General features: G+C 53.0%; 1 protein-coding gene across 1 annotated transcript; it reads left to right on the top strand.

Moving 5' to 3' along the window:
- Positions 1-11,640: 11,640 nt before the first annotated feature.
- Positions 11,641-13,603, top strand: BHLHE41 (basic helix-loop-helix family member e41; the record flags this gene model as incomplete). Its single annotated transcript, XM_084301526.1, has 5 exons — positions 11,641-11,773; positions 11,936-11,999; positions 12,178-12,285; positions 12,423-12,534; positions 12,615-13,603. The coding sequence occupies exons 1-5, from the start codon at positions 11,712-11,714 to the stop codon at positions 13,601-13,603; spliced, it is 1,335 nt and encodes a 444-aa protein (XP_084157652.1). The 5' UTR covers positions 11,641-11,711.
- Positions 13,604-14,149: the final 546 nt, after the last annotated feature.

Below are 14,149 nucleotides of genomic sequence, written 5' to 3'. Positions count from 1 at the left end.
TGCTCTGGTCATGCAAACCCTGGGTGGCCAAAAGGTCATTTCACTCCGTGCCTGCCTATACTGAGCCACAGCTGCCACTGATGGCCACCAGGACCTTTGCCCATCAGCCAGTCAAGTGGCCTCCTCGGCACAGTAGATATGCAGGCTGGTGACCACAGGCAAGCTGTAGCTCCTTCACTGTCCTTCAGGATTTAAAACTTGACCAAGCAGAACAAATTTGCTTATGGAAAACAAAAAGCAAATCCCTGACACAACATCTGTCCCTCTTGCCAAATTTCAAATCCCTGCTCCAAAGCAGGGGTGTGCTAGAGCTGTTCAGTGAAAAGGTCACCAGAAACGCTTGGTGTGGTGTGAAACAGATTCTCCTGCCCCTGCCTCTTGCACTGGGTGCCAGGAGCTGGCCAAACCAGTCTGGATGAATCTTTCCCTCAAAAAAGTCAGCTTGAGGCAGACATCCAGCATGGAAAAAATCACCTCAAAAAATCTGACAAAGCTTTAGTTGACTGAAAATGGGATCATATAATGGGATGTGTTGAATAACTTCAGAAGCAAGTAACCCTACCAGCACTGCCTATCATACAGCTGTCTGTAAAGGGCATACAAATGCCCATTTTTAGTGCTGTTCCAGCTGCAGCATGTTCACCCAGCCTTAAAATTATGGCAGTAGTATCTCTGTCTGTCTGTCATCTGCCTCCTGCCAGCACGAGCCACTTTACATAGGCACAGTCACAGGCAGCCATGCCCTGGATGTCCACTGTATCAAACCTTAAGCTAAAACTACAAAGAGAAAGAAAAACAACCTTGTCTCCTGAATCCATAAGCAGTCCAAATAAATAGCACAAGGGAGTGCTCTGTAGTGGCAGTAGTGTTTCTGGCAGCTTCTTGCAAGCTTCATATGGCCCCCAGGGCCCAGATCACCTCTGGGCAGGTACAGGGCACAGCTGAACGGGGGAAACTTGAGTGATCTGCTTTTGCTTTCCCAGGCACCTTCCAAGAGATGCTGTCAACTGAGCCCTCGCTCCCATTGCTCTTGAAGTGCCATAAAAACATGTCTTGCTAATTTTTTTGTGTGTGTGTGTGCCTCTCTGACAGTTGTAATTGCTTTTTAAATCCTTCTCCTACTTTGGTTTTTCCTTTTATATCCATTCTACCAGCCATTACTACCAAGAGCAGACTCACCACTGTCTTTACTACAACTCACAGCCAGGGGCTCTTGGGGGTACATCTTTCTACTGCAAAATTAGATTTCTGGTGCAAGCAAGGCTTTGTGCAGCTGTGTTAGCCATCCTGGCACCGACAGGTCAACGGCTTCAATATGGTAGGAAGCCTCCTGAGAGCCACAAGGATGGTGAGGGAGGAGGTCTGGCCTTGCCAGGGTGAAACAGAAGATGGTAGATGGTGTAACAAGGCCCTGGCTGAGGTGCCCACTGTAGTCTTGGCCTGGATCACAGTAAAAAGATTGAATCTTATCAGCAACACAGCTGAGACAGCTCCTGATCTCAGCACAGTTGTATCTAGAGTGTGACTCAGTTTGCCCAGACCTCAAAATAATTCATCCCACATCTGCAGTTCTGGTGAATCAACAGCAGGGATGTCCAGGAGGGCAGAGCGTTTTGTGCATCAAAGACCAAAGAGACTCCTGATGAAGATGATGGGAAAGCTCTTGTGTAAAGGTGGACCCGGGGGTGGAAGGGAATACTGATAAAGGTGGTGCTGACTGACCAAAACAGACAGAGACAGAAAAGCCCAAGGGAGGCTGGCACAAGAAAATCTAAATTATTGCTCAGTAGAAGGGAATGGGAATGTTTGATTTGATTTTAAAAATGAACAGCAAATGGCTGGAGAAATGGGGATGTGTTTGGCGGCTTGTTGCAAGACTGGGATTTACTGCCACAGGAGATTGCCAAGATATTCAGGAGGTCAGAAAAATGCATGGGCATTTATATCGGTTGTGGGTATGGGTTACCTCATTTGAGATAATAATGCAAAATAGATATACACCGAAGTTCTTCAGGGGACAAGACAAATGCCTAAGGTTAGGAAATGTTTTTCCTATAGGCAAGTGATAATTGGCCGTTCAGCGCTCCTTGTTCTGGTTTTATGGCACTCGGCAGTCGGGTACCTTCAGAGACAAGACAGGGGAGCAGACAAGCTGGGAGCCTGGTCCAAGGCAGCAATCCCTGCATTCCCGTGTCCTGCTGTGTGAGAAAGCATGTGAGGAATGATAATTCCCTTTGGACGTGTGACCCAAATTGCAGCAGGAATTTGCATTCCTGGTTCCTGCTTCCATTTCACCTCTCCTCCCCATGCAGAGCAACACCTGCAAGCACATTTATCTCCCTTGCTGAGAGCACAAGCTCTATGATATTTCAGAAGAATTAAGAAGAGTATCCACAAAAGAAACCAAAAAGTAAAAAAGAGTCAAAAATATGACAATGTAACATGTGAATTTATCCACACAAAACAAACTTGGTAAAAGAAAAATCAACTGTCCCTTTAAAATATGACATTAAGTTTCTCAAATCACAGCCCTTAATCAGGAGTAATACTTGAAGAGGAACAAAGAGAATTTATGATGAAAAATCAGGACAGTTGAGCGCTAGGCTCAGCGGGACTAACTGCATGACAATATGGATAAGAATGATAATTGCATTAGTTTAGCCTGAAATGACTGGCCTGAGCTGGTTTTTTTGGTCAGCTGGATTTTTGTAATGTCTTCATTTACTTTTTAAGCAAACTTGGAAGGAGAATTACAACTAGATTAGGGCATATCCATCTATTCTCTTAAGGGAACAGAATTACAGAAATTCATCCTAAAAATGTCTTAGAGCTCTTTGAAATGCATGGGCTTGTGTTGGTCCAACCAAGGGTCTCTTTTTGGACTATTAAAGACAAGACTAACAGGAGGAGGTGATGAAAATTGGAAGATGCAGGATGACCCCAATCCTGGCTCCCTCTGCCAGCTCTATGCAGCCGGGACCTCCTGTAGCACCTGGTGGGGACAGATAGGGGTTCTGGGGCACTGTGGGGCTGCAGACAGGAGGGAGGTAGCACCCATTTGCCTCTTGCCTGTATCTAGGACACTTGTTCCACCACTGAGCCCTGCTTTGGTGGGACAGGAAACTGCATGCAGTGGGAGCCCAAAGCAGGGAACATGAGCGATGTGAGGGAAATGTGAACATTGGAGAAAGTTGCTGAAAACCTGGTGCTGCCCCACATGCAGAATCAACAGTGTGGGCAGTGTTATGTGTCTTGGTGGGGCCAGAAAGTCTGCAAGATGGCAGCTGTGAGGGCAGGAGCAGTGAGCCCTGTGGCACAGGCAGCACTAGCAGGCAGCAGAGTCAAGGGCTTCTTCAGCCCTCAGGTGCAAGTCCATCCGTGACTCTGTGCAAAGGGCAATAAGTTAAATTCACCTGCACTGCACAAAATAACCAGGACAAAAATCTCCCGGCTTGATTCCTCCTTCAGCAGCCTCACAGCCCCCATCTCCACTCAGTGCCTGGCAGGCAGGACACCCCCACGCAGCCTCTCAAAGGAGTGCTGCTGAGCCCCAGCCCAGTACCAGGGAGCAGGCTCAGGATATCAGTCTTTAACACCCTGGCTCCAGCGCAAAACACAGGAGAGGCGTTTCCTGGCCCTGCCGAGTGAAGCGGGCTGCCCCACAGGCAGCCAGCCCTGCTTGCAACACCACCGGCCCCTTTCAGTGGCTGCTTTTATTCGCCTTCCTCCAGGGCTTAAATAAACAAGAAGCAGGTTAAAAACAAACTCTTGGCCCTGGCCCCTTCCTGAGCTGGCTGTTCCATCGCTGCTTCCTGCCCCGCACACAAGCTTCCTCCTCCTAAGGAAAGAGGCACTGGCCTTCAGCTGCCCATGGTGGGAGAGAAGGAGTCTACCTGGCTTTGATATCCATGCCAGGCTCAGCCTGAGTTTGTTGCTGGGGGCTCAGAGGGGCTGGCTGTCCCATCTCCTTGGCGCCAGGGCATGGGGATGCTGGGCTTTGATGCCAGCCACACATGATGGGGCTTCTGCATTGCTGTGCACCACTACAGTGTCCTCACTGAGGGGGGATTTTTTTGCAGTCATAACCTGTAAGGAGCATAAAAACGTCTTGAAAAAGTCCGTGAGCTCCAGAGATTTTGCTTTCAGTAACTGCAGTGCATCCTGTGCTCCAGCGGAGCTCCTCCATCGCTGTGACAAAGGGACTTCAGGAGATCGCCCCCACCTGAGGTCACCATGTGGTGACAGCTGGGCATGGCTCCTGGGGAGGTCAAAATGCTTCATGTGCATGAATTTGCCTCACAGCACCTTTGTGAGGGGTATTTTCTACTCCTGCCATTTGAAACACACAGAAACAGATAAAAAGATGCCAAGTCACGTGGCGAGAGGCTGCATTAGGCAGCACTCAGCTTCTCCGGCTCCTGGCTCTGCACTTTTGGCTAGGCCCAAAGGTTTTTTTGCAGCAGAGTGTCTGAGGTTTGCTTTTCTGTGCGTATTAAAGGGCTTTATGCCCATCATACTTCTGCTAAAGCATGCCACTGTCTGGTGTTGGCAATATGATCTAGGGCTTTAAACTATTACAGATAAGTTATGTGACATTTTCCATTTAAATTTAAATGGATCATGCTAAACTTGAAAGAAGCTGATAGCTGCACGTTCATTTTATTTCATTCTATTTCCCTTTTATGACCAATTTTACCCTAATAATCAAAGTGTTGATTATAGATCCCTAAGGCACCACAGGGCATGCAGAACCAGGCTGGAAAGGGCCACCAGCTTCTACATCATAAGGGCTTCAGCAGCCAGCAGCACAAGCAGGGTGACAAACAGCAACACCACATCGAGGTGTTTTTTTTTCCCTCTCTCTGCTGAGAAAGAGTTCAATTCTCAGCTGTCCCAAACTCTACAGACATGGAGCTGTAGATCTGAAATCTGACTGGCTGTTGGCTTCACTGCATCGAGATGCATCTGAGTGCTCTGAGGAAACTCTTCCAGTGGGCAGGCCCAGAAAGAAAGCTAAAAAACAGTTTACCTGAGTGAGGGAACTGCTACTGCTGCCCCTTTGCTCTGCTTATCCCCACAGAAGCTGGGGAGATACTGTCCCACTGTAGGCACTTGCCATGAAACCACTGCCAGCACCCAGCTCCCGTCCCATCCTGCAGAGCAAGTGTTACGGGATGGTCAAACCCTAGGGGCTCCCAAGCACAGAGATGCATTGGTTTTGGCTACACCAAGAAAAGGTTCGTGCTTAAAACCAAAATAGAACATGAAATATCATATTAATCCACATAAAAGGGCAAGTAATAATAAAAATGCAAGCTCGCTTTTTGGGTTGAGCAGTGGAGCCTGCCTGGTTGTGCTGGGAGATGAGTTAAATGGGGATGACTTTTTTGTACAACAGGAGCCTAGGTCTTGCTCTTTTGCGATGGGACTGAGCCCCCAAATCAGCCCCCTCCTTTGTTGTGCACGAGCTCTAAATGACTAGGCTCTAATAAAACCAAGCCAAACAGAATGAGGGAAAATCATTCAAGAAGTGATGAGTGACACATTCTTACTTATCTGTAATTACCCTATACGCTGCAGCAAGGTATTTTCCTATCACTAATCCAAAGCATTTTTGCTCCCCTTTCTCAGTTTTCCTGCTCCTTGATTTATTTTTAGACAGCCACTTGCAGCACACTCTCCAGGTGCATTCAGGATTTCTGGAGTCTCTCTTTTCATGACTACTTTTGCAATTACAGAAGAGTGGAGGAAGAGTGAGACCCAGAAATTTTCTTTTTGAATATGTTTTTACACAGAGCATTTTCTAATGGGCAGCACTGGACTTTGTTTCAGGACCCCACTGTACTCTGTGTATCACCGTAAATATCCAGGTCAGTACTACAGGCAAGTACAGGCAATTACATGGCAAGTCCTACAATGTTGCTCTAGGTTTATCCTTTCTAAGATTCTCTCCCTGTTTTTTCTAGGACTGTAAGATATCACAGATATCCACTTAAAAAAAAAAAAAAAAAAAGCTATCTAACTATATGTTTATATATTTGGACCACGTGTCTCTATGCGTGATCCAAAACCCTTTGTTCCTCTCCCAAAACTCTACAAAACGTCATGCTGGAGCCCTAAGGTTTTCACCAGAATGATGAAGAAGGGCTTTGCTCCTGAGGCATGTGAAAGCACTGGGATGTGCTGGGTCTTACCACTTGATGCAGTTCTGAGGAGGAGTCCAGTTGACTACAAACCTGCATAAAAACATTCCACCAACCCTTCAGGCTGTGGTCACATGGAGATGTTTTAGGGATCCCAGCCACCTCACAGATCTGTTGAAATGTTCTGGATGCAGTGTTTCTCCCTTGAGCATTGGGCAATCCTGCCATACCTCCTAGGACTTGGAGGGAGACGATGTCTTTCGCTTGGACATCTGGCACTAGTGTCCTAACAGACAAGCTTCGGGGCATTTTGTGAAATAGTCTGCAGCTCCCAGAATCTACTTCAGACAGAAACACAAGAACATCAGGCAATGCAGTCCATTAATGAAATGACTCTGTCAGACATTACTTCATGGTGTCTCTGTGTGTTTCTGTGGGACCGTTATTTGCAATAGGGGCATTAATCTGCACACATTCTCAATGACCTTCCTGAATCTTGCCCAGTAGAGTTGTTCCCTTAGCTTAGCTAAGTTTTTTTTTTTCTTTTTCTTTTTTTTTTTTTGTTTGGGTTTTGTTTGTTTGTTTTGTTTTGTTTTGTTGTTTTTTTTTGTTTGTTTTTGTTTTTTGAAATGTATAGACATTCAGGACAGTTCAAAACATTTGCCAGTTTTAAAACAATAATCTCAGAACCTCCCGCTCCAGTCATCACTGAAAAGAGTTCTCCACAGGTTGTTTCCATGCACTGTAACTTTTATGCAGTATTTCATCTTTAACTCCAAACTTTCTCACCATGAACAGAATGCTTTTCCCTTGGTACTCCAAGGATACACATTGTTGTACTCCAGAAGCATACCTTGTTTCAGGACAACTGGGTTTCCCAGCTCACTTTCTAGCTACAGAGATGCTTTCTGTGAAGCACCTTCTTACACAGGCTGGTTTGGGAGCCCATGTTCCCTCTCTGGCATCGCCCTTCCTCAGTCCCCTTGGGTGAACTAGAAGCATTTACACACCTTCAACTTGTAAGAGAGGAAACAAGCATCTCCTTCTCTGCATCCATCCTGTTTAAGAATCATTGACGTTGCTTGCATTTAGCCCCAGAGCTGCTGCCTGGCCTAGGCACCACTGCTACTCTGTTTGTGCCCTTATGTTTAGTTCAACGTGCAACGGCAAAGCTGACATTTTTCTTTATGCTTGGGCAAACTGCAATTGGGATTCCTAAACCCACAGAGTGAGCTATAGCGGGGATGCACAATTTGCCCTTACTATGGTGTTCCTCCTGTGCAAATACTAACACAACTTATCTGCAAATTGAACCACTGGGAAGAATTGCACTAGTTGAAACTGCTAAAACTCTTTCTGTTGGCCACTGAAATGCTCTCCCTCTGTCACCCTACCTGTGCAAGCGTTTTGCAATGTTAACAAATCTACAAACAAACCTTCTGTAACAGGAGCAGAGTCCTACCAACCTGTACCTCCGTGAGTGGCTGGGGAGAGGGCCAGCTCCACAAAGTCTCAGGGCTTTCTTTGTTTCAGTGGAAATTCCCCATCACCAGCTGTGTGGCAGAGGTAACTTACGGGCTTTTGGAACAGCTCCCTTTTCTTTTGGGACCAGTTACAGGCTGCCAGCCTTGAACTTATCACCAGCCATGTGTAACTGCACCTACCACTTCTTGTTCAAAGGTCTCAGCGTGCAGCCATAAATAGCATAAATGCAACAGACCTCTTGAAAGGCTGAGGCCATTCAAGGCCTCCTGATGGCGTGGTGTGACATACCTTCCCCACCAGCCTCTGCAGCAGAGCTGGTGTGTTACATAAGGCCCAACCATCACTGGAGCACCAGATGATCAGGCTTTGCTGAGAAAGCAATTTTCCTCATCCTCCAGCTCCACTTTTGCTGCCAATGCACAGCTTTGAGGTGCATTGCGAGTGACCAAGCTGAACCCAAGGGTATTGTCATTCACGGACACAGCTTCTTGGCAGTGACTGCAGAGGGGGAATTGTGGGGGGGGTAGGGGGGGTGGGGTTGTTTTACTTGTTCCTGGTTGCTGCTCCTGCAAAACTCCTAGCAGACAGATGGGGGTTGCTTCTGTTTCACACCCACAGGCCCCAGGTCTCCAGGCAGGTTTCAGACCTCCCACCAGCCAGGGTTGGAAGTGGCCTCAGGCTGGAGCCACCTTTAATTTTACTGCCCCAGGAGGCAGGGCAGCTTTTTACTGCAGCCCAGCTACCTTCAAACAGTTTGCTTCACTTGAGACACATCTTTAAAGGGAATTTCCAAACTGACAGCACAGTTCCTGGTGTTTATCATGCAGTTACACCCACACGGCTCTGAGGACTGGCCTGCCCCCCATCACACCTGACTTTCTGCTCCAGTGCCTCTGTTTCGTTGATCTGACTTTCCCAGGTTTGGATGTGTCTGTGCTCTCCTGTCACCACCATTCCTCTTGAGCTGATCAGCTTGGTCAGTGGTAGCCCAAATACCACTCCAGCTTGCCCGGTCTGGTAGAGTTTGGGCTGTTTCTAATATCACCCAGGCCATGGGGTTCCATGGCCTAGGACTGCCTCAGTGACCAACCTCCCTCATGTAGTTTGTTTTGTTTTGAATTGGTTTTGAACAGTAGCGGGCCCTGATCGCTGCCCCTCCAGGCTGGCTGTAACCCTATTGCCGCAGCTGGCTGGGCATCCTGCTCTCACCCAGTGCTGCAGAGGCCTTGCTGCACCTTGTGTCTCCTCCCAGCCCACCACCTGCCCTCAGCAGGTGTTTTATCAGCAGGTTGTTTAATTTCTGCTTCAGATTTCAGCTGTGTGTCTGCATGGCTGCCGTCTCCCTTGTTTTACATTCTTCAGGTATGCATGGCAGTCTGAAATGGAAAGTTCTCTCCTTCCTCTTGTTACTAGCTTCGCTGACAGGCCTGCTGGTGACTGACCAGCCTCTCACCAGTGTCTGCTTCCTGGCCTCATGCTCTGCTGCAACCAATGATTTAAGCACCTTGGCAAACTCCTCTGCTTCTCACCGTGTCTTTGGCTTCCCATTAAACACATTAAGAGATACCGCTTCTGGCTCAGGAAGTCTCTGCACCGTGGGCCCCTGGGACCTGGGGGATGGGGCTGGGGAGCTTTCCTTTCACACAGACTCTGCTCAATCGCTCCTCCCTAGGCATCTCCTGATGGACACCAGGACAGACAGACCTCTTTTTTGACCCAGTTTTCGTCTGCTCTCATTTTGATTTTTTCCCTGGTCTCCATTTGGTCATCCCAAAAGTGAAAATCTACACATAGGCTGATGTCCAATTTACCCCAAAAGTCCTTGTCAATACCTTCATGAATACGGTGCTCCTAGGCACTGTATCTTGAAGGCATTCATTCCCTTACACTGTGGTTATTGACTGACTTGAATAAACCTCCGAAATGGAGTCTCCTCAGAGGGCAGCCTTTGCAATGATTCAGCTGGGACAGGCACTCTGATTCCTTCCTCCTAGGCTGAAAATGGTGGCGAGCATTTGGGTCAGCGGTTCTCTAGCTAGCCCTTGTCTTCAGCAGGAGGCTGTTTTTGCCCTGTGGTGACCTGCAAACCTCTGATTTCCTTTTCCGAGTGATTTTTCAGCTTCTTAACTCTTTGCTGTGGTTCATCTCAGCTTGTAAATTGGTCAAAGCTTTTCTTCTGCCGCTTATGTTCTGAAAAACATTCTTTTCCGTGATGGTCATGCTGCTGATCACCTCTTTGATCCATCTTGCCATTTTAAACTGGGACTCTTCCAGGAGAATTTTGCACTCTCCCTAGACACTGAAGCCTTTTATCCTTGTCTGCAGGTGACCTCTTATAAACCTCTCTTAGAAGTTTCCAGATGTTGCTTGAACTTCTCTTGCAAGGCCTCCAGCTGTCTCAGATCATGTTTTGCATCTTTTGATCATTTTCGACTTCCGTTCCCACCCGGTTTTAGAGGAATCCCACAATCAGGATTTCTCCTCCTGGAAGCTAAGTCTCGCTCCGGAGGTTGTTGCCGTAATTTGAACATTTGCAGGTTGTCCCAGAGAGGATGAAGCTGGCAGAGATGCTCCAGGTGCTCCACGAGGAGGTGCTCCAGAAGTGCTCCCCCCTGATCCCTCGTATCAGTTAGGAAAAGCAGGCACCCCACAAGCTCCCCTTTCCTCCCCCAGCCCCAAAATTCCCCCTCCCGAGGGATCAGGGCCGCAGCTCTCTCCCCCCTCCCAGCGGCAGCGGCTCGGACCTCTCCCCCCAAACACCTCCAGGCGTGCGACGCCCGGTTTATTTTTAGCCCGTTTTCGTGGCACTGGCAACGTGAAAATGCCATCAGGCTGCCGGGGAAGGAGCTGCACCAGCCTGCAGTGCCGCTTGCTTCCCGGCCGGGAGAGGAGGCTGCAGCCTGCGGCCCCTCTGCGGAGCCCTCCCCGCTCCCGGCCCCTCGTGCAGCCCCTGCGTGAAAAAATCACGAGTCACGCGTGCGTGTGCCCGTGTGTCAGCCCGTCTGTCTGTCTGCCCATCTGTCTGCCTGCCTGCCTGAGTGCTGCTGCCATTTCCCGGCGGGCACCTCCCCGCCCGCCGCCCCCCCCGCACGGCCTGGGCCCCGCACGTTGCGGCACGGCCGGGGGGAGCGGGGGGCACGGGGGGCAGCGACACGAGCACACGGGCCCCGGGGGGGCGCGGGGCGGTGGCGGGGGGAGGTCGGGTCACGTTGGCGGCCCTGTGCGCGGCGTGAGGAGGGATTATGTGCGGCGGGGGGGGGATGGCAGCAGCGATGGGGACAGGGGAAAGGCACGCTTGAAAAGAAAAGGGAAAATAACAGAAGTGTAAATAATAAAAAATGAAATAAAAGGAAATAAAAATAATAAAATAAAATTAAAATTAAAAATTCAAATAAAATAAAATAAAATAATAAAATAAAATAATAAAATAATGCAAGAAAACAATGCAATGCAATAAAATAATGCGATAAAATAAAATAATGCAATAAAAACAAAACCCTCCAAAATTAAAAAACAAACAAACAAACAAACAAACAAAAAAAAAACACATTAAAACATCAAAACGCAGGGCCGAAGCGCGGCGGCAGAGGCGCGCAGGGGAAGCCGGCCTCTCGCAGGGCGGCCCCGGGGGCCGGCGGCGGGGACCCCCCCCGTCCCCTCCCCTCCCCTCCGCAGCCCGCCGGGAGCTCCCCCCTCCCCGCCCCCCCCTCCCCAGGCCCCGCCCCAGGCCCCGCCCCCCCCGCCCGCCCGGCGCGCGCCGCACGTGAGCCGGGTGCGGAGCTGGCTGGCGGCGCGCGTGCCCCGCGGGCAGGCTGGGCTCGGCGCGGCGCGGCGGGCGTGTGAGCGGCCAGCGGGAGCGAGGCGGCAAGGGGAGCGGCGGAGGCAGCGGGGGGGGCAGAGCCGTGCCGAGCCGCGCCGCGCCGAGCCGAGCCGAGCCGTGCTGTCGCATACTTTGGCCGCTGCACGGGAGAGCGGGGCCGGAGGCTGCATGTGCACAGAGCCACCCGCGGATCTGCAGGGACCGCTCGCAGCATCCCACGGCTTCGACCGAGAGCAGCGACGAGACAGCGGCCGCCGCCAGCCATGGACGAAGGAATCCCCCGCCTGCCCGAGCGGCAGCTGCTGGAGCACAGGGATTTTCTGGGGTAAGGCGCCGGCACGCTGCCTCCCGGCTCGGCTCGGCGCGGCTCCCGCGGGACGCGCTGCAGGGCGCCGGGGGCAGAGCCGGCCGCCGCGCCCGGCTCCGCTCGCCCGGTCGGCGTCTCTGTCTCCCGCCGCCGCCGCAGGACCTTTGTGTTTTTCTGCAGGCTGGACTATCCGTCCCTGTACATGTGCAAGCCCAAAAGAGGCATGAAGAGGGACGAGAGCAAGGTAAGAGGAAGTTTTCCGGGGCTGCCCAAATTTCTCGGCGCGGCTTCGCCCCCCGGAGCATCCCCACCGCCGGCGCTTGCCACTGTCCCCGGGGGGGCGGCGGAGGCCGGCGTGACACTTGTTTTGCTTTCGGTCGGCGTGCCCCTACCGCCCGGCTTCTCCGGGTTTTGCTCCCTAGGAGACATACAAGCTGCCGCACAGGCTGATAGAGAAGAAGAGGCGAGACAGGATTAACGAGTGCATCGCCCAGCTGAAGGACCTGCTGCCCGAGCATCTGAAGCTGACGGTGAGGAGTGGGACTGCCCCTGCGTGGGATGTGGGTGGGGTGCGGGCACCCCGACCCTCAGCCCGGGGACCGCCGTCCCTGAGCCGTGGGCATACCACAGGCTGTCAAGCTGACGCCTCCCCCCTCTGTCCCTGCAGACGCTGGGACACCTGGAGAAAGCAGTGGTGCTGGAGCTGACTTTGAAACACCTGAAGGCGCTGACGGCCTTGACGGAGCAGCAGCACCAGAAGATCGTCGCCTTGCAGAGCGGTAAGTGGGCCCTGGGGGGAGGCACAGAGCCGGGTGGCCCAGGACGAGCAAACACCATCTCCTCTTGGCTTTCCCCGCAGGGGAGCGGTCCATGAAGTCTCCCGTGCAGGCCGACCTGGATGCTTTCCACTCGGGCTTCCAGACGTGCGCCAAGGAAGTGCTGCAGTACCTCTCCCGCTTCGAGAGCTGGACCCCCCGCGAGCAGCGATGCGCCCAGCTCCTCGGCCACCTGCACTCCATCTCCTCGCAGTTCCTTGCCGGCCCCCAGCTCCTGTCCCCGCCGCCGGGCCCCCTCACCAAGGGATCCTCCTCCTCCTCCTCTTCTTCCTCCCCGCCCGCCCCCCCCTGCCACAAGCCGGAGGGCCAGGCTAACTGCGTGCCCGTCATCCAGCGGACTCACGCCGCCGAGCTCAGCGCCGAGACCGACACGGACACGGACAGCGGCTACGGCGGCGAGGCCGAGGGGCGCTGCGAGCGGGGCCAAGCACCGGCTGCGGGGGCGCCGGGGGCGCTGCCCGGCCTGGCCATCAAGCAGGAGCCGTCGGGGGACGAGGCGCCCCCCGCGCCCAAGCGCTTGAAGCCGGACCGCGGCGGCAGCCCCCTGCCCGTCCCGCCGGGGCTGGCTGCGAGGGGCGCCGAGGCCGCGGCGGCGGCGCTGGTGAGACCCGAGGCCGCGCTGCTGGGCTCGCTGATGGCCCTGGGGGCGGGCGGCGCCGGCGGGGGGCCCTTCGGACAGCCGGCCGCCCCCTTCTGCCTGCCCTTCTACTTCATATCGCCCTCCGCCGCCGCCGCCTACATGCAGCCCTTCCTGGATAAAGGCAGCCTGGAGAAGTATCTCTACCCCGCCGCCCCCATCCCGCTCCTCTACCCCGGCATCCCGGCGCAGGCGGCCGCCGCCGCCGCCGCCGCCGCCGCCGCCGCCTCCTTCCCCTGCCTCTCGTCGGTGCTCGGCCCCGCCGAGAAGGCGGCGGCCACCGCCGGGCTGTCCCCGGCGCCCCACCTCCCGCACCCCTTCGCCGCCGCCGAGCCCGCCGACGAGCCCGAGCCCGTCGCCGACGAGGGGCCCTGAGCCGCCGCCGCCGGGCCGGGACCCGCGGTCCCGGGCACTGGAGGGCGGGGGGCGGCTGCGAGGGGTCGCCGGGGCCGGGCCGAGCCGGGCCGGGTCGGGGGAGGCGGCTCCGGGAGCGGGAGCAGGGCCCGGGAGCGGGGAATCGGCCGCCCCCCCTTCCCGGGAGTCCTCGGCTCCCGCAGCGGACCGCCGAGGATAAAATTTGCTATTCAGTATTTTTGTAATGTTTGGCTTTATAAATGCGTAAATATGTTAAGGAGGAAAACAAAACAACAACAACAAAAAAAAAAAAACACAATACACACAAAAAAGGAAAAAGAAGAAGGAAAGGAAGAAGAATAGTAAGGATACTCTTTTCTCTCTCTCTCTCTCTCTCTCTCTAAGGTAACTTAAATGTTGCACCTTATCGTGAGTGGGTTCGTACAGTGTCCCTGGGCCCCACTGAGGAACTTGCACTTCGCCGGGAGACCTGGGTGGGCTCAGGGTGAGGGCGGAGGGGCGGCGAGGCAAGGGAAGGAAGGGGAGACCCCGGCGCCTGTGGTAGCA

The sequence above is a fragment of the Netta rufina genome (assembly GCF_964035555.1).
Source record: "Netta rufina genome assembly, chromosome: 1".
Lineage (NCBI taxonomy): Eukaryota > Metazoa > Chordata > Aves > Anseriformes > Anatidae > Netta > Netta rufina.
Note: the sequence above shows the minus strand (reverse complement) of the source record. Positions and strands in the feature narration are given on the sequence as shown.